The sequence below is a fragment of the Chrysemys picta genome, chromosome 6, assembly GCF_011386835.1.
Source record: "Chrysemys picta bellii isolate R12L10 chromosome 6, ASM1138683v2, whole genome shotgun sequence".
In the NCBI taxonomy this organism is placed as follows: domain Eukaryota; kingdom Metazoa; phylum Chordata; order Testudines; family Emydidae; genus Chrysemys; species Chrysemys picta.
Window position 1 is genome coordinate 91,001,082 of NC_088796.1, and position 21,131 is coordinate 91,022,212.

Sequence of the window (21,131 nt, forward strand, 5' to 3'; positions counted from 1 at the left end):
CCAAAAAGAACATGGATTATATTTTACCAACCATGTACATAAATTTCTGTGTGTCTAATTTATGCACACAAAACATCCACAGTGTCTGTGTGCAAGTTTGGCATTTGTGCATGCACATAACCAGTTAGGTACCTAACTGGCTATTTACACCTGAGTTGCACACACACACACACACACACACACACACACACACACACACACACAGAGGATATTTGTATACATAAACTAGGTGTGGGTGTCCTCTTGGCCCCTATTTTCAGAACACTGTGGAGAAGCTTGTACCGCTGCTGCCTGTTACAAGAGTGCTCTATATTTGTATATATGTAAATAGTTGCTAGATAAAGTGCCAGCAGATGACACTGAAGAATATGTAGCATAGTACTTGGATTTGTAGACCAATAAAACTTGCACACTGCAATGTCTTCCTTTGTGAGTTCTTTACATCTGTTCTTTACAAACACCCCCCCCCACACACACACACACTGTTTTGTGGATACACTGAAACTATTATGGATACCTATGGAGCTGTGCTCTCCCCACTTCTTTTACTCCTACTTGCAAGTCTACACAAACACTGCTGCCAGCTACATCAGTCTAGCCCTTTTCAAGCACACACATTTGGCTTAACCTTTAAATGATAAAGAACAGTGTTTTTTTACCTACAGTTTAAAAAAACTAAGTTGCAAGGTATATGCCCATACATTGAAAAAAAAAAACCTAAGCAAATATTTCTGCTTCTTACCATTTAGGAAATGCCAATGGGACACGAATATACACAAAAGCAATGCATTTTCCATCTTGCAGAAAGAACCTAAAATGATACAAAATCCTATTATGGTGTGTTTTCTAATATTACACTATACACTGTACTTTAGCCAGGCAGAATGTAGTAGCTGGACATAGGTATTGAGTTCTACTATAAACAGATATATGCCAGATTGCCACAAGGTACATCAGAAGTCTAGTACTGTATCTGTGACTATGGAGGAAATTGCAAATAGTTTGGTAAATCAGGTAATAAAATCCTTGTTCTGCTCCAGCATACAGCTGTGTCAACTTCTGGACAGCAGATTTAAAAATAAATAAAAAATAAATTCTCACATTCATCCATCATTTGTAATGTAACAATACATTTTTCATCAATTTATGCCACAAAGTAAGTGCTCATACACAGACATTGGTTAAAGTAGATTTTAGTAGGGAACTCTCTCTGCACTAGCCAATGAGGAGGGAGGAAGTTATCTGGGAACATTATTCCTCCAAACCAAAAAGAGGAAGGAAAAATTCTCCCTTATTTTAACCCAGCATGAAACATATCTGCTGTCAATAGAGCTAGTTGAATGATACAAAACCAGAGTGTGAAGGTTTGTATTCTGAATGGTTGTTAGGTTCTGCCACGTTTGTACCAGTTAGGTTTGCAGTTCACATATATTCATAAATACAGGTTTCAGTTCACACGTCTGGAGAACAGGAATATGCATATTTGCATGGGAATAAGATTATTCCCCTACCTTAAAAGTTTCAGTCATCCAGTCAGGGAGTAGAAACAATACTGTAGCATCAGGAATAGCCAGATGAAGAGACAAGACCACACTGTTTAAAAATCCACAATTCTCCTCTAATGTATCTGAAGCTTTCTCACTGCAATGCCTGTCCCCCTGCAGCAGACTACCGACACTGTACCACCAGAGAACACTTTCAGTTCCTCCAGCTTCCCTCAAAACTAAACCCACCTGCAATCTAGAGCATGTGGAAAAGAAACCCATTAAAGCACCATGAGACCAAACACAGACTGCAAACAGTACATAGCAAAAATGAATGCCTTTCAAATAATCCATAGCCTGAAAAACATTTGCGTAAGATCTTTGGTGAACAATCCATGAACAGGGAAAAAAATAAATAAATAAAGAGGACTAAATTTAATCAGATAGCGTCTTCCTCACAAACACCGTGACCAACTCCAGCTCTCAAGATTACAAGATTCAGAGTTAGCCAACATGATGTCCATTAGTAACACCTCACACATACATACACAGGAAAAACTCCTAAATAAACCAATACACGACATTCATGTCTTACAGGTAATTATCATGTGAGGCATATCTAAGGCACGTCAATTAAGTCACAGTAACATATTCTGTTGCGAAAAGTGAAATTCACTTCATCTGTATGAAACCTAAAGTGAAGGTTGAGGGGTTTGGCAAGCAAAAATCCATCCCTTTGACCCAAGCTGAAGCACATACTAATTTATGCCCAAAGGCTATTGGCTCTGCACATCAATTGTGGACTGAGTTCTCAGCCCCTCCCCGGCCCACTTTGTCTTGTCTCCCCAAGCTACTCCCGGCAGGACTGGCATTAAAGAACTCCTCTACACTACAGCATGCATGGGATGCATCCTGTGAGGCTGCTCTTCTGTTGAAACTTCCTCTTCACATCTCCAAAGCAGGAGATCTTTACATCTTGTGAATATATACAGCTGTGAACAAAGGTAAAGTCTGCTAATCTTGACACAAAGATACAGGGCTGGCTCTGGCTTTTTGTCCGCCCAAGCAAAAAAGAAAAAAAAAAAAAAAACAGGGCGGCCAGAACAGCAAAGCAAAAAAAAAAAAAACCTGCGGTGCAGCTGGAGTGCAGGTGCAGGGGGACCGGCTGGGGGGGGGGAGGGGGAGGGGAGCAGGCGGGAAAGAGAGAGAAGGGGGTGGCCAGGGCTACAGCAGGGGCGCTGCCATGCGGCCCCTCCCGCTGCGCCGCCTCCTGCTGCCTGCCGCGAGGGCTCCACTCCGGTCGGCGGGGAGGGAAGGAAGACGACTGTCCTGCAGGGCGCTCTGGTTCTCCGCGCCGCCGCCCCCTACAGGGCGGCCGGAGCGGAACAAGAACAAAACAAAAAAGCGGCCGTGCCGCCCTAGGATTGGGCAGAATGCCGCCTCGTTCAATCTGCCGCCCCAAGCACCAGCTTGCTCAGCTGGTGCCTGGAGCCGGCCCTGCAAAGAGACCATCCCTAAAAAATGCCTCTTTACAATAGGGTCTGCAAATAACTTTCTGGGCCAGGAGGGAAGGGGGTATATAGGCTGGCCTGAAAAGAGGCATTGCAGTTGGCTCCATACCACAACACCTGCCAGAAATGTCAAGCTGGCTGGAATAATCACACAGAGAACAAGAAATAAAAGTAAGGGAGTACTAGGTTTGAGAGAACTGGCTGCCCACTCTGTTGAAGGAAGGAATTAAATCCAGGGACTGGGAATCGCAGCCTGAAGAGAGGGAAGGTAAAGTGGAGCTTCTCTATGATGGAAAAAATCAGACTAAGACTGTTCATCTGCTCGGCAGATGGGAAGAGTGGGGCAGGTTTCTCTGGAGTATGGAAAAATCTAGAGATCAGCTGAATCTTATGAGTGTTTTCCTCACTCTGTTGGAGTTTACAAAGTCTTTGGAAGGCTGGTCAGTGAATGAGACTCTCCAGGTCTCTTAACGGGAAAGGAGAAGGGTCAGAAGCAAATTAGAAAGGAGTTTTGTTCCTTCTGAAACTGAGTCCAATCTTTGCACAAAGGGGCATTTGATCTTTTTTCTCGGTTTGCACTATTATTTAATGAGAGATCTCTCCTGAATGTGCTTGGAGATGTAGCTTCCTTTTGGCTCCTGGTGTGTCCACTCAGTCCTCTTCTTGCACACTTATGGAAACAGGTCTTGAAGCCCACCTCTTACATCACAAATACAAGCAGGAATTAAGTATTAAAAATGATGCAAATGTGTAGGAGGGCGAGGGCAGACTTGTAAAACTGTGAAGAAAAAAAAAATCTACCAGCTCAAAATCTGCTTCCCTGTGCCTCCCCACCCCTCCCACCTCCGTAACTAAAAGCGTGAGTTACTTTTCTCACCCGTCAGACCAAAAATTACTCACTCCTGGATTAACTGATTTTTACAAGTCTTACGTGGGAATGTAAACTACAAAAAAAGTACTGCTAATGTTAACTGCATATGCTAACTTCATTTCAAAAGGGATACATTTCTAAGTACACATTTTAATCAAGAAGAATACCCTAGGCTCAAATCCCACAGTCCTTATTCAGCCTATACTCAGCCAAAATTCCCATCAGTGAGTTTGTGTGAGTACGGAGGACTACAGGATTTTTTCTTATATATTTTTAGATCCCCAAGTTTCATACCCACATAAACTGCTATAGAAATTGGCAATGCTTTTATTGAACTACCTTTAGGTTTTGCTTAAGAAATTAGGCATCCATAGTAGTTATCTACCTTCCTAGTTATATATTGATAAGAGTTTACCATTTACTTAACTCTTTTTTTCTTCAGCATTCTAGTTGTATTTCAATATTAAGCTGATAATTAAGCAAACGTATCTGCTATTGTGCTGGGGTATAACACATGTCTGGGCCTTGACAACACTGTAGATTTGAGGGCATGGAGTGTGCTGAGAAGGCTCAAACCTCTTTCTCCCACACTTATTGACTGGATTCAGGGCCCAAGCAGGAAAGCATTAAGGGTCTGGAGGTCAAGGCAGCTGGAGCTCATGAAGCAAGCAGGCCTGAGCTACGTGCCAGGCAGGAAGAGGATTTGAGGAGCCAGAGTAGGATGCTCTGATAACAGGCAAAGGAGAGGGTGGCATAAAAGCTCAGAGTGAAAGGTCTGTTTCTGGAGTATGCTTGTACCCTAGAAGGAAAGAACTTCATTTTGGGACAGGTTGTTCCTGTGTTGAGAACAATCTGGGAAGGTTGACATATGAACTTGGAAGCGCCTACCCTGTGAAACACACAAAGGAGGTGACTGTTGAAATACAGAATCCCTTAAGACAAGAGACCTGCTATTGTAATGCACCAGAGGTGGGAAAAAATTTCACAGGATGTTTTCCATAGGGAAACAAACTAAAGTCCGGGACAGCTCACACTGCATATAAAACAGACAGCAACAATCATTATGGAGCTTGGTCCTGCTCCAGTTGAAGCTGACAGACTTCAGTCAGAGCAGCCTTAGGCCTTAAATGTTAACCTACGCTTTTTAGGGCAATGACTGTCTTTTTATTACATAGCTGTACAGCACCTAGCACAGTGCCCGCCCCAATATCTGACAAGCACTTACAGGTGCTACTGGAATACTAATACTAAAAAATGATCACAACCCCAAATATTCTAAGTTACCAATAACTATATGTTACACCTCATGATTTCTCATAAAGAGTCATAGAACACAGATATTGTGCCCAATTCTTCTCTCATACAAGTTTTATGTTGCTGTAACTCCAATGACTTCACTAGGGAAACTTCTGCAAAAATTTCCCAGTGTTGCTAATAGTGGTTCAACTTCACCAGAGGTGGTAATGCTTGGAATGTTAGTATAGTTAACGTTTTAAGCCTCATTCATCTAACCACACTCAGAGCAAGGTTTGATCAACAATGCTTGGAATGCTGGTGGCAGCCAGTGCCCCGTCTACACTAGGGCTCCCAATATTGCTAACATGGGGTGGCGCTGAACTGCTGTTAGCAATGGTGAGAAATTTCAGCAGTGTTTGTGTAGACTTGCAAGTACGGGTAAAAGAAGCGGGGAGAGCACTGCTCCCCCTCCTCTGGAAAAAACAAAGGGAGAGCTTTCCCTCCTCTCCATTGCTTGGGGGGAACAAAGCTCCCCCACAACTTCCTCTTCTCCTTGGCTGGGACAGTAAGAGCTTCCCCTCCTGTTTCAATGTACTCTAACCAGTGTTTGTAACTGAGAGAAAACTGGGTCCATTATGTTAAGATCAGAGGAACAAAAAGCTCCATCAACTTCATTAGCTTTCTTGTACTGTGGTTCTTTAAACACTACAGGGTGAATAGGGCACAATTAAATGTTAAAGATCATAGTCTGATTGGATTTATACTAGTATAACTAACAAGCAACTCCATTTGGCTGCAGCGATTACTCTGGATTTACACCAGTAACCCAGCATAACATGACATTTAAAGCACTGTCACTTTAAAGGGCACCAGTTTGTTGTTTTTGTAGAGATCAGGGTATGTGTATGAGAACAAAGGTTGAATTCACAGGAAACCACCTTTAAAGGTCATCTAACACGGTGGCAAGTATTTCTTTGCTCCCTACCTGTTGTGACATCTAGCCACAGTACAAATGTAAAGGAGGAAATACATAGATATAGGTCAGTGTTTAACCTTGTTACTGTAAAGTGTGGGAGAGGCATAGAAAGTCCTATAGAAACAAGTGAAAAAACAGAACCATTTGAATATACACATTCAAGTACTGAGTAATCTGAAAGTACCCAAGGAGTGGTTGAGGGGGTGGATTTTTGTGAATAGCTAGACAGAACTAGGAACTGCTTGCACTAGATTCTTTTGCAGTTAGAAAACTGTTTAATGATATACAGGGCCGTCCCTAGCTATTCTGGGGCCCTATGCAGCCCCCACGCGGGGGCAGGCCTCTGCGGGGGAGGATCAGGGGGGCTGTCCCCAGGCCTCCGTGGGGGGACGGGGCTGGCTTGGGAGACAGTGGGAAACCACCCCCCAGCACTCACTCACAAACCTGGCACAGCTGGGGCAGGGTTTGCACTTCCCGTAGCCGGTGAGTGCACCCCCACCCTGCTGCAGAGCTCAGGGGAGTGGGGGCGGGGCTGTGGCAGAGCAGGGGCGGGAAGAGGCGAGGCTGGGGTGGGAAAGGGACAGGTGGGGGCGGAGCAGGGTGGGGGCCCTGGGGAAGAGCCAGAACAGGGTCTGGAGCAGCATGCAGCTGTGCAGGGCATGAGGAAATTTGGTGCCCCAAATTTCCTGGTGCCCTACGCAGCTGCGTACTTTGCATATGGGTACGGACTAGGGTGACCAGCTGTCCTGATTTTATAGGGACAGTCCCGATTTTTGGGTCTTTTTCTTATATGGGCTCCTATTACCCTCCCAACCCCTGTCCCGATTTTTCACATTTGCAGTCTGGTCACCCTAGTACGGACAGCCCTGATGATATACAATAGAACCTCAGAGTTACAAACACCAGAGTTTCCAACTGACCAGCCAACCACACACCTCATTTGGAACTGGGAGTATGCAATCTGCAGCAGCTGAGGAAAAAATAAAGACTTAAAAAAAAAAAAAAAAAAAAGGCAAATACAGTACAGTACTGTGTTAAACGTAAACTACTAAAAAAATAAAGGGAAAGTTAAATAAAAGATTTGACAAGATAAGGAAACTCTTTCTGTGCTTGTTTCATTTAAATTAAGATGGTTAAAAGCAGCATTTTTCTTCTGTATAGTAAAGTTTCAAAGCTGTATTAAGTCAATGATCAGTTGTAAACTTTTGAAAGAACCACCATAATGTTTTGTTCGGAGTTACGAACAAGCTCCATTCCCAAGATGTTTGTAACTCTGAGGTTCTACTGTATTCTTTATATAAAGACATAAAGCCAGTTTTGCACAGTGAGGGACAGATCCTGCTCTTCTGTAAGTTTGTACATCTCCATTGAGTTCAGTGGGAGTTACATGCACTTAGCAAAGGGAAGAATTGTGCTCTTGGTGCTCAGAAATTGGAGATGGTTGAGAAAGCTACACAAGATAAGAATTTTACCTTATGTGTTGCAAGCAATAAACACTTCAGAAAAACTTCCCCAGGAATGCAATTTCAGTGAGGGGTGGGGTAAATCGTATTAAATGAAAGTGTGAATGAAAAACAAAGACAGGGTGTGTAAACATTGACCAATATACACACCATGGAAGTACACATTTAATAAAGTTCAACATACTTTATTAAATATAAAAGTACACTTATACATGTCTCTAGGCATACTGACAACAATTACATTCACATAGGGATATAACAAAAATTAATATACCAGTCTGTAAATAAGCGTCCAGTTGAATCTCTATTCCACTCTGCTCTATGCCTTCAGACCTCACCAGGAGCCATATCATATAGATGGCTTTTTCTTCAGCAGGCCCTGAATGTCTACAGAGAGGGCTATTTCAGATGATGATCTAAAGACTATGCATAGACCCTAAGATTACCTTTAAGAGTGCAGATACTGACTGATGGATATACACATTGAAGTATGTTATTGTGCTGATAAAATAGGTGTGAATTTTTAAAATATTGATTCTATCTTTAGAGGTGAGACACATGCTTGAAGCATAAGTTGCTGTGTGGATGATGCCACACCATACATCAGGACAAGCTATCTTATCCCATTAATCAAGGGTCTAATAACGTGGGGTATGGAGATCTCTCAGCTCCCATTAAAAACAGTGTGAACTGAGCACACTATGAAGGAGGTACGACACCTTGCTCGACAGGCTGTAAATGAGGAGGCTGCTTTCGTGTCCACATCTACCCTGACAGTTCCTTGTCATTCACCTCCATTAATGCTCTCGCTCTGCCCCTTCCAGACATCAAGCTGCATTTTTTAGCCAAGTAGCTTCATTTTCAAAGTATTTAATTAGACCCATCCTAATGGCTCAGTGTTTCTTTCAAGGTGCAGAGCACCTTCTGTGTGATACTGAATGCCTTTGACTCCTGTTGCTGTCATGAGAATTGAAGATACTCAAAACCTGGCAGGACTGGACTCCAGTGCTAATGTGTCTACTTTGCTGTCCAAACTTTTAGGACCAACTTCCTTTCTGTTGAAACAGTGAGAAACCCCTGAGTAAATCTATTGCCTTCAACAGATCCTGCCCCCAAAAGCTGACAATTGAAGGGTCCAGTTCTGCAGACCTTGCTCACCTGACTAGTCCTTATTCATACAAGTAGGCCTGGGAAAGTCAGTGGGACTTTTCTCATGAGCAAGATCAGCCTTAACAAGAAAGAGTGCAGACAAAGGTGACTGGAAGGACTCCAACTGACCTTTTTGCTTTTCAGTTTTTAAAATTGTATATCTTGACTGGTTTCTCTAAATAATACTAGGTTAACTATCAGAGTTACTGTGATGGGCACAAGGCACTAACCTCATTCAGCTGCCCATGCCTTCCTTTGCACAATTGCTCAGGGTTGGGAAATAGAGGGTAGAGAATGCCTCTGGGGAGGGTATCCAGATGTCATGGAACTTGAATAACCACCACCGACTCATGTCTAGCTTCCTTGTTAACTGCTTTCCTTATGTATTGTTTTCTAATTATAGACATTATGCATCAAGGAAAATATAATGTTGATGGGAGTTACAGCGCTTTACAGTGGCAAGTACTTTGTGCTATCATTTCTGAGCAAAACATTCATCCTAACTAATGGGGCAAATAATTTAAAACTTCACCATCAGCAGGTTCTTTTATTTTTTTGTATATAACATACGTAAATTAAAAGCATCCTATATTCAAGTTGTGTTCAGGAGATTTTCCGGACTCTGATATCTTATCCCTTTTTCCACATGGTATTCCTAATCAAAATCCATGCTCAGAATAGATTTAAGAGATTAATTCCCCTATAGAATCTTTTAAAATTGTCTTTGATGTAGATGAAAAAGGTGCTTGGCCAAAAACAAAACAAAAGCATCTGAACACACGTGGATGCAGAACTAAATACCAAAGCCTTTGTCTTCAAGGCTGTCAGGTTGTGACAGTTTAAAGAATCAGTTCTGCATTCTTTATTTAGGCAAGACACCTACACAAAAGGGGAATTTTGTGATTAACTGGACAGTAGAGTCCATTAATGATTGCAGAGATGTGTCACTAGGCTGACCCAAGAAATATTTTGTCATTTACACCCACTCAAAGCCACCTCCTTAAATGTGGAGATGGATTGGCCATGTGCTTCAGATGGCATAGGCGACGACTTTGTGGGAGCACCCACAGAAAAAAATTAGTGGGTGCTTAGCACCCACTGGCAGCCAGCCCCCCCGCTCTCCTGTCCCAGTGCCTCCGGCTTGCCGGGCACCCTGCCGATCAACACCTCCCCCTGCCTTTCAGCTGTTGAGCGCTGTGCAGGAGTCTCTGGGAGGAAGGGGGAGGAGTGAGCAGGTGTGTGTGGGACTTGGGGCGGAGCAAGGGGTTGAGCACACACACACACCCCACCCTGAGGAAGCCAGCGCCAATGTCTGATGGAAACTGATTCCATCACCAGAATAGCAATAAGATGGCTATCTGAAGGCACGCGAAAACGAGGCCGCCTGAAAACAACATGGCAAAGAGCTGTGGAAGCGGAGCTGAAAAACCTGGAGCACAGCTGGGGAACCATTGAAACAGACAGGAGTGGAGGAGCTTTGTCACTGCACTAAATGCCAAAAGTGTAACGAGAACATGATGATGATGATGATGATGATGAAAGCCACTTCCTTATTCAAGGAGTATTTGTAAATTGGAAGGTAGGGTAGGCGTGTAGCATGTGGTGGCATTTTGCACAGATATAAAGCTATAGGTCAGAGAACGGACCATGCCAGCTAATTCAGCACAGATTAACAGTCGCTGGGAATGTGTCAGGTAGGGTAACTCAAAAATATTTTGGCATTTACACCCCCCCCAAATCTCCTACTTATTCAAGTTAAGAAACAATTACACCAAGAGGGACTGAGGTAACAATGAATATATAGTTTTATAAAATTCAGTCTAATTTATTTTGGGGAAATTTCTAAAAAATGCAAACTCGTGTTGAAGAATTTTTTAAAAATAAATCAACGGTGTGCCTTTCAACAAGGAACTTGGATCAAGAACAACTTCAGCCTTGTAGTATCCCCCTGGGGACCAGAAAGGAGGGTAGCCCTCACCCCCACCCGCTGCAGAGTACTACAGCAGCAGACACTCTGTGACCATTGCCAAGGACACAGTAAGGTCCCCTATGGTCATCATGCTTTTCCCTCCACGGAGGAATGGCTAGTGCGTCTGCCCAGTAGTGCATCCATCCTTCTCTGTGGGGCTAAAATCCATGGACACGCCGCAGGCGGACATCCGTGTACAGCCAGGTCCCCGGTCTCCTGCACAGGCTGCATGTTCAGTTTTGTTGTTTACACGGAACAGCTGCGTCAGCGTAACTATGCCCCTTTCGAAATCAAATCTACGTCGACAGACTTGATAGAGAGCACTCTAACCATACTCGGTGCGAATTGGGTGCGTTTAGGCAAAGCCCTTCCTTCCCCGTGCCCCCCACTCGGCACAACCACAGTTTTCACGGTAGACGGGGCTCCAGGGGGAGCAGTAGGATTTGCCCCTAAATGGGGAGTGCTTTAAGTCAGTCTAAGGGGTGGGTGGGGAGCTCTCCCTCCAAATGCGAGCGATCCGGCAGCTCTCACCGTGTGTGCGCACGGCAGGAGGACGCCAGGCAGACATGCACACCCCCCTCGGGGACGTTTCCATTGCTCTACGGACACGCGGGTGAGTACAAGTGACAGCCACACGCCCAGACTGCCGAGGCGCGCCGTCCTTGGCGTTAAACGCGCGCATCGCCTAGAATTGACGCGCTCTCCTGTTCGCCACTGAGCTATAAAGTTCACGCTACGGGCTTTCCTACCTTTTGGAGGTTAAGTTATAATCTTCCTCCCCGGTGAAAGGCTGGATGACAGGCACAGCAGGCGCAACGCCACCGACTCAGCGGGAGTCAGCAGGGAAAGCGGCAGCAGACGCGTTAGAATATGCTCCTCCCAACTCAGCTGCCTGCCCAGGAGTGCAGTGAGAGGAGAGTAGAGGGAGATCTTCTTTCTTTCCGCTGCGCTCCACCCCCAAACTTCCCTCCTACTTTTGCTTCACGTTCCAGGAGATTTACACGCCTCTGGGGCTTGGGGCGCGTACCCGGGGTTTGCCTCAGTGACCCTAGACGGGAAGCAAACGGAAGGGAATTCCAGCCTGACTCAGTCAGGGCCACTAAATCTCATGACTATCAGTGTCATTATGAGAGTCATTTATCCAGAACAATCCCTTTTTTTTCTGCTTGAAAACACTCCCAAGTGAACTCAGAATCCAGCCCCAGCCTTTGCAGTCAGCAGAGACCACAGGGGAGATGCCCTCATGAAGAGATGCCCTCTTCATTCAGGGGAGATGCCCTCATGGAACGAGATTAGATGTGACCCAAATCTCACTTCCCTACCAGGGGAGTGGAGACTTCTTTACTTGGGATTCATTTCTAGGCAATGTTTAGAGTCTCTCCCATCTCTTGGGGATTCTGCTGTCTTGTGATTCAATGAAACATTTTAGAAACTCACTCAGAACCATTTTATAACCTGACTCACTCAAAAATGTCACCGCATGTGACAGCCCTGCATGCTGAAGTAGACACAGGTCCAGAGGAGGTAAAACTCTGCAAGACTAAATGGCAGGTGAATGTCCCATTCATCTTCAATCTGCCTATATATTTAGAACAAGAAATAGAATATCAGGGTTGGAAGGGACCTGAGGTGGTCATCTAGTCCAACCCCCTGCTCAAAGCAGGACTAATCCCCAGACAGATTTTTGCCCCAAATGGCCCCCTCAAGGATTGAATTCACAACCCTGAGTTTAGCAGGCTAATGCTCAAACCACTGAGCTATCCCTCCCCCAGAAATAAGAGTTCTGCAATAAAAATGACATCTGTCGTTTAGCCAATTCTTCTGTGTTTTGTATTAACATCAGACTCAAAGTTAAGTGTATGTTGGAGAAGTTGTCGTCTACTATTCTATTATTCAGGGTCTTCCTCTCAATGGTCCTTATTTTTTCCAGCTGTAATATCATAAATAAAAACTTGTATTGGACAACTCTGAACTGCAAAATTCAAATCTGATCCAAAGTCTAGGGGTGTAAAACTCCCGGGTACTAGTTCAGCCCATTTTATAGAAAAGGGGATAATCAGCAGATTTTGTATATGGTGTTGGATCCAAAATTCCCCACAGTTTTGGGGTATTTGGATCGGGAGTTTGAAATAAGGTCCCTCTCTAATTTGCATTGATTGTTTCTGTTAATTGAAAATCTCAAATCAAATCATCCTGCTTGCAGAGATATTTGATAAAGCTTTCCTACCATAACCAGACTGACATCCCATCAACCATTTTGCTCTCTCCACCAAAACAAAACAACAAAAAAAGCAGCAAACAAAATGTCCCCAAAACAAATCACCTACCACGGGCAAATCTTTTCATACTTCACAAGGGAAAAAAGCTGGAGACTCCAGGGACTTCCCTATTGCCAATCTATTTTATGTGGAAGATTCTCAGAGACTACAGAGATGTCCAAAACCCTAGAATATAAGACCATTTGTGATCATGTAAGTTTATATCACTAAAGACAATGGGAGATTTTCCATGGTTTCAGTGAAGGCTGGATCCAGGACATAAGGAAAGACTATTCTAGTCTGGTGTTTACATCTATTATACAAGTCTATTATAAATTCCCTCCTTTGTAAAACCAAAGTTCTGATTACCTTGGGGTATAAACATGAAACAAAGCAAATGGTTTCAAGAGAAAGGGTCCAAAATCTGACTAATGCATATATTAACATCAAGTTAGCAGCAAGAACTTTGCTGCTGCAGCAAGGAGCAATAAAAAGTGTTTCATGGTGTATTGAGCCAGACCTATGTATGGCATCCAGTGCCAACACTGTTGGTGTCTTACACCAGACGCACCTTACAACCTATCTAGCTTTGCACCACCATTTCTGCCAAATAGGATTTTGTCTATAATGCCAGGATTGAGCCCATTGTTTGTAAAATATGATGACTCTGGCTAAAAAGTGCTATATAAACATAATATCATTGCCTTAACTCTGAGAAAATAAACTTAAAACTAGGAAGCCAAATCCAGTTAAAGTCAGCAAGCAGGTGTTTTTTTAAATTTCATACAAACCACAATAATAACCATAGCTATGAGACACAAAATAACCTTCCTCCAGCAGGAGGTGGCAGCAATTAGTACTAGAGCCCTACTTTCTGCCAGAGTATGTTGAAGACACCAAGAAAAAGGGAGGAATGAATGGTCTTTCTTCAGATTAAGATACATCCCTATATTTTAACAACTGTAGACATGAGATAAAAGGAAATTCATCAGATGTCTCATTATTTGGTTAGTATAAATCAACTGGTGTTTTATACATTGTCTGGTTACTATAAAACAACTGGTGATCCACCCTGCAGTACATTCCTGGCACAGCAAAGCTTTGTACTTAGCCCACAAAAAGTGAAACTGAAATAATTTCATAGGATGTATTTCTTTCAGTTTTGTTTTCCTATAACGTTGGATTAATGGGAAAGCAACATCACTGGCCAATTTAAGTTTATCATAATGGAAGTTACTGTAGGGAAAGGAATGTACAGAATTTCAAAACCTTATTGACAATGATAGCCTGTAATAGAAAGAGAGAGATAGTCAGTGCAAGATATCACTACAATTCTTTGGTTTATAACTCATACAAGCAACTAAGTACACAAATTCAGCATGTTGGGTACAGTTTGAATGGCATCTAGTAGCATTATGCAGTATTGGTTGCTGGGAGGACATGTCAAAATAAATTCACGTGTTTAAGTGTACTGGAGGAAGAAAATGACGCATGATGCATTATATGTGATAAATACACAAGCATGTATCCCAGGTAGTAGACAAGAATGACACTGGTATTCAGTTATTACTTGCAATGAGTTAATGTAGCAATATATTTTCTGGTGTTATCTCCACATCCATAAGTACATAGCTTTTATGCAAAAGCCAGCATCCCAGATACAGAAATAAGCACTCTGATAGCATATAAAACAGGCACATGTAAACTCATGACTGCCATTTGAAAGAATAAGCTAGAACACAAAGATTGTGTAGCTTAAGGCACAGCAATGGGCACAGAGACAGGATGGTCTCTGTTTGAAGGAGGAGCTGCCTGTTAATTTTGGCACAGACAGCTCTCTGGTCTGCAGGCACTAATTGAGAGAACATTTTGAACAAGTAGTATTTTATCTTTGTTAGCACATTTGGAGGGGGAGCTAATTTGCCAGGCACAACTGGATATAACACATTTCCAAGCCACTACACCAGCAAATCAGGGATTGTCACAGAAGAGAGCTTGCCAGCACAGTTCCTGGGTGGTCCCTAGTCTTCTTCAATAGTTCCTGTCTTTGCCACTTTGTGATCCTCCTGATGGATGTATCCTCCAGGATCACAACTGCTTGAAACAGATTTACTTTCTTTATTAGACATTGTCCCATTAACAAACATGCATCCCCAGCAAAAACAGAAAGAAAAAAAGACAAACAACAACACAGAAATATACAATGAGAATATAAGCAAAACATGAGCTTGCAAGGAGCCAGAATACTCACCATCATAAAGGCTTTGACAAAGTTGTGCTGGTCTGATAAATGTTTAGTAGCACTCAATTTACAGAGTCGAATATAGAAGAACCCCCCCCCCCAACATTTAAAACTAATCTATAACAGAATGAACAAGGTCCTACATATTGTATATCTGAGGATTATATCAGAGGGAATTCTGAGCTTTGAGCCCCAAGGTCCCATAACGACCTTGTAGTGAAGATCCTACCACAACACACAGCAAAAATTTCCCATGAGACAGTGTGCCATTGGGTAGTGTGGGCACTCCCCCACAGCATAGCATCTTTGCATTGATACAGCATGCTGGTGTGTGGATGCAGTGTGTCAGTGCAAATGACAGTGTGAACGCACATCAATGAAATAGATTTTCGGTTGCACTATACTCCTAAACTGTATGTTGGTGAAACTTATGTGTAGACAAGGCTTGAGCATTAGTTCATATTGGGAAGTCAGTCTGCACAACCAGAAGGACTAGAAATGTAAGGCCTGATAGAGTCTACTAGGCCCCACCCTGTTTTGGAAATCGTACAGGACTGCACCATGAGTGGGAACATTAGGAGGCATTGTGACTCAGGGAGTCTCTGCAGAATGCATTCCCCTCTGAGAGTGGCAGACTCCTCTGACTAATAGGGGCAGAGTTCCTTTGGACTAGCTAGTGCCATGGGGGTGCTAACAAGGATTGCAACTGTGGCCAGCCTCTGCATGGAGCACAAAGAGGGAGAAGGCTTCTCGTGGCTCACTCCACATTGTGCATCCACACAGGTGCCAGCCACTATCCAGTCCTAACATTTTGGAGTAAATAGCAAAATGCTCAGGGATTTCTTTTTTATTTCAGTTCCCGGGTACTGTCCAGAATTCCCACTCCATGACAGGATGTCCGTCACCCATGCTGGAGACTAATTCTGCTTAGTAAATCATGACCAATACAAGAGATAAAGCACCGGCTTTGGATAAAGATAAGATTTGGGTTTCTTGAGAAGAAATGCTAATGCTTATCAAAGAAATATGCATGTAGAGAAAGATATCAAAAATGCCACTCTGATGAGTCTACAAAAATGCTTCTCCTTCCATTCCTGAAGTTATACTAATTCCCTTAAATAGCTGTTTAGAAACACAAAAATATATATTAATGCCATGATAAGGAAAAAACAAAAAAGTTAATAAAACAGATTATGATGAAACATTCAGTCTGAGACAATAATAAGTTAACTGGACCAAATTCAACGCTTGTGGGAACTTCACTGAGTTCAGTGGAGTTACAATGGGGATAAATTTGGTCTACTTTGTTTAAACTGAGCAAGTCATTACAATGTATTATACTGTAGGTGACAATCAAGAAAATGTTTAATTAAAATTAAAGAATCAAGCAAATGATTTTCTAATTGTTTTCTTATGAAATGTGATTTCACCACATATCATGCTATTCCTCCTATGTGGTCTACTTTAAGCTCTGGTGCTGAGCCAGTAACCTCATCAAGACTTATTCTTTGGCATCATCCTAACAAACTGGAGATGCAAAGCCAGTGATCTCAAAGTGATCTCAGTCTTTGAATGGCAGAGTTAGTTATACAGGTAAGTTTATAAATGTAACAACCTTCAGAACAATCACTATACACCTCTACCTCGATATAACGCTGTCCTTGGGAGCCAAAATATCTTACCACGTTATAGGTGAAACCGTGTTATATCAAACTTGATTTGATCTGCCGGAGCGCGCAGCCCCGTCCCCTCAGAGCGCTGCTTTACCGCGTTATATCCGAATTCGTGTTATATCGGGTGGCGTTATACGGGGGTAGAGGTGTATCTCTAATCACTCAATATACAACAGGAATGAGAAGGTTTAGTTCTGGCAACAAAAGGATGTGGTCTCCTCATCTAAAAAAAGATATACTGGCACTAGAAAAGGTTCAGAAAAGGGCAACTAAAATTATTAAGGGTTTGGAACGGGTCCCATATGAGGAGAGATTAAAGAGGCTAGGACTCTTCAGCTTGGAAAAGATGAGACTAAAGGGGGATATGATAGAGGTATATAAAATCATGAGTGATGTGGAGAAAGTGGATAAGGAAAAGTTATTTAGTTATTCCCATAATACAAGAACTAGGGGGTCACCAAATGAAATTAATAGGCAGCAGGTTTAAAACAAATACAAGGAAGTTTTTCTTCACGCAGCGCACAGTCAACTTGTGGAATTCCGTACCTGAGGAGGTTGTGAAGGCTAGGACTATAACAGCATTTAAAAGAGAACCAGATAAATTCATGGTGGTTAAGTCCATTAATGGCTATTAGCCAGGATGGGTAAGGAATGGTGTCCCTAGCCTCTGTTTGCCAGAGGATGGAGATGGATGGCAGGAGAGAGATCACTTGATCATTGCCTGTTGGTCCACTCCCTCCGGGGCACCTGGCATTGGCCACTGTCGGTAGACAAGATACTGGGCTAGATGGACCTTTGGTCTGACCCGGTACGGCCGTTCTTATGTAAGGATGTTTGTCAAGAGATTCCCAGCATTAAGAGGAAGCCCAATAGATTTTTCTCAACATTAACACAGCTCACTTTTGATAAGTGGTTTACTGTAGAGGACAAATTAGACCTCTCTGGAACTTCCCGTAATGCAAACAGAAAATGTGTCAAGAGTCCAAAAAAATGGTTTGTATTTACTCTGTTTCTACACTCAGATTTAATAAACCAGTAAGTATCATCCACTTCCATTTCCATGGAGTCAAATACTAAAAGGAAAACTTTCAGAGAAAAAGCTCTTCAAGAATTAGTTGTCATTAAGATGAGGTTATAAATATCCTCAGTTTGCAGCTTTTTCACTAAAACTACAGAAACATTTTTTGTAATGCTCATTCCAAAAAGAGAAGAAAAAACTGCTGATGGGTCTAGTTAGGAATCTTTGCAGTAAGCAGATTTTTCACCACAAACTATTGACCGTAAGCAAATAAATGTGAACTCAAAATAAACATCATACTACAGAACTCATAGGATGGGTTATACTTGGACAATCCATTGAAGGTTCTAATTGTTTTAATGGTTGACAATTTTATTCCAAAAACTTCAGCTAGTCTTGCTTCTTGAACTGTAATATTGTGAGGATCTAAATTTTCAGATCTCAGAGGTTCAGAAACAAAATTAGTGATCAACATTACCCAAAAGAACCACAGTAGTGTGGATTCATAGTTTCATTTACTATATAGATATAGTATTTAATTTACTCTATCTATCTATCTTATTCTCAGAGCAAAATGACTGATCAAATATCATTATTTTATCAACTACAATTGGTTAATAACTTACACTGGTTAGTAATTAAATCACACAATGTTTTAACATCATGTGCTGCAAAGAACTGCAGGAGACACATTAAAGAGCCATTTGCAGCTCACGAGCCTAAGTCTGAGTATCACTGATCTAAATGATCATTTGTTCTTCTATTTTGGAAAATATAAAGAAGAGTTTTAGAATCAAAGTGTGGTGCTTTCCATGAGTACCCAAGATTGCGAAGTCCTCACTACCACCTGCCCTTAGGGTGAGGAAGCCTAATCTATGCTTACCAGGGGTCAGCTCCCCAACTATACCAGCCGCTGGCAACACAAGCATTCCCCTCCAGGCCTAAGCAGGCCCAGCTTTCTATTTACAGGTTAGTGATAGAGACACTCCAACCCTTGTGTCCTCCAGTGTTCAGCCCCTGATTCACTGGACACTCACTGAATTCACAGATTCACTTCTCCTAAAGAAATAGTACACATCAGATTACCAGTTTCACCTCAAGATCATTCCGCTTAACACAAGCACTTAGATACATTTATAGTGAAAACAAATACAGGTTTATTTATCAAATTATAGCAATTCTAGAAGTAGTACTGGAAGTATTGGAAACAAATTGTTACATGTAAAATAAAATCATAACACACCTTCCAGAACCTAGACTTAATTAACAACATACCATCTTGTCTAATTAAGTTTAATTCACCCAAAGTCTTTTCAATGTTTTCCAGACAGGTTTGCTGTGAGCCTCTTTTTGTAAGACAGCATACACTGACAATTCATCTTCTCGGGGAAGGATCCCAGGTGCCTCTCAGTACCCCCCGTTATTTCCCTCCAAATTCATTGTCTTTACTCATAAACAGGACACTCCCCTACTGGTTTTGTTTTTCCTGCAGATTTTCTCTCACGTGAATTCACAATCTTTTCATTAGCATCGGGCTCAATAATGCAAATAGACTTACACACAGTACACAATAACCAGCCAGAGAAATATGCATCTACCCCATGGCTGAACAAAACCTATTTAGAATCTTCTGGTGACCAGTCTTAACTCACATACCTTAAGAACATAGTTTTCAGTATAGATACATAACTCCTTAAATATCATCCATAGATACATCTCACAATGATTAGGATGACAAGTGTGTTACTGGCTGTTGGTAGAGATCTCACACCTTTTGTAGACATCAGACCCAGAGAGTCTCTGTAAACCCATATGCATCCCTTATGCTCTGGGTCACATAAACAGAGTTTAACCCGCAAAACAATTTGACAGAAGTATAAATCAACTAGAGAGATTGACATGCATTTAAACTCTGTCAATATTAGTAATGACATTGCTGCTTTCAAGTTTTTAATCAACAAAGCAGGGTCTATAGGTTGTAGCAGCATTAGCTCCCTTTTTAACTTGTTTGTTACCCATTTCAGCTTCAAAAGTCAAATTGCGTATTACACCCAAGATCTTAATTATGTTAAAATACCAAAATGCTAATCAAGACAGAAGTGATTCACCTTTGCCTATATGTGTGCTATGTAGATATGAAAAGGAGCATCTGCTTTGTTTCATACACTTCTGTTACGTTCTTTATCCTATTACATCCCCTTTTCTGTCATGTTATATAAATTCAACTCATTTTACTCACCCCGCAAATACTAAATCTGTACAAATTACATTTCCCACTTACACCTAGTCAGGAATTATTTATTCCTGGCATATAATTTACATCACTGAAGTCAATGGAGTTACACCAGGATGAAGGTGGCTCATTGTGCTTATCTTTGGGGAGAAGTCTTCTTTAGTCCAAAAGCAGATATAGCCCAGAACTAGCTTAAATGCTTCCAATACACAATTAACTCTTTTTAGGCCATGAATTTTAATGATTTTTAATTTGGAAGTTAACTGTAAAAATCATAACCAACGTCAGGACATTTGCTGTTAGGATTCCATTTTATACATGAATACACCACTTACGTTGACTACATTTTCAGTTCCTGTTTGTCCTTGCCAGTAAATAACTGACAGACTTCAGGGAATAGGACCAGGAAGGCACAGGGAGGACTATTCTGCTGACTCATGCTAGCACAGGTTGGCAGCTATGTTAGGGAAGTGTCATTAGCAGTGGTTCAGTACTATAAGAGAGTTTCCGGGTTCCTCTCTGAAATAGGAGAGGAAGGAGGTCTTGCAGGGAAAACCCCTAGAAACATCCAGTTCCTGATGCTTATGTGTGATTATTTTAAAATTGAGAATGAAGGCAAACCCCAGAGAATGGGTAAGTTTTGGACATTAGCTCATATGTGCTCGGTAGAGAGTGGATTCTACCTATTCACATTAAACTGCCTGTTCTTTTGGGGAGTCCTGTTTCCTTTATTTATCTACCAAGCACAAAAAGCAATATTTAAAAGTTTTAACCACTTTTAATTTTCTCTAGGGGAAGAATCTGTCTAATTTAAAGTCTTTAGAACAATAGTCCCCAAACTTTTCAGGGTCGCGCCCCCACCTTACTCCTGTCTGCTATCCCCCCACCCCACCCCCCGAGCTGGGTCTCGAAGCGGGGCCAGGATTCCAGGGAGGGGGGGATGCGGATGTTAGGTAAAAAGCAAGTCCTTACTCACCTCTCCAGCACCCGAGTTCGTGCGGAGTTGGTATGGGGCTCACAATCTGTCAGAGACCAGACACCAATTCGT

General features: G+C 42.2%; 1 protein-coding gene across 4 annotated transcripts in view; it reads right to left on the reverse strand.

Moving 5' to 3' along the window:
* The window catches only part of LOC101953917 (programmed cell death 1 ligand 1), a 30,570-nt gene extending 9,439 nt beyond the window's left edge, over positions 1-21,131 (reverse strand). Inside the window, exons 1-2 of one of the 4 annotated variants that reach the window (XR_002888484.3) lie at positions 11,409-11,545; positions 743-811 (exon numbers count right to left, since the gene is read on the reverse strand). Coding sequence is in view for 2 of the 4 variants with exons in the window: in XM_065549349.1 (XP_065405421.1) it covers positions 743-797 (55 nt within the window). In the remaining 2 variants the exon portion in view is untranslated. Of the gene's footprint in view, positions 1-742; positions 812-11,408; positions 11,569-21,059 lie in introns of those variants that run through there. The other 3 variants (XM_065549349.1, XM_005296799.4, XM_065549350.1) reach the window with 3 other exon arrangements.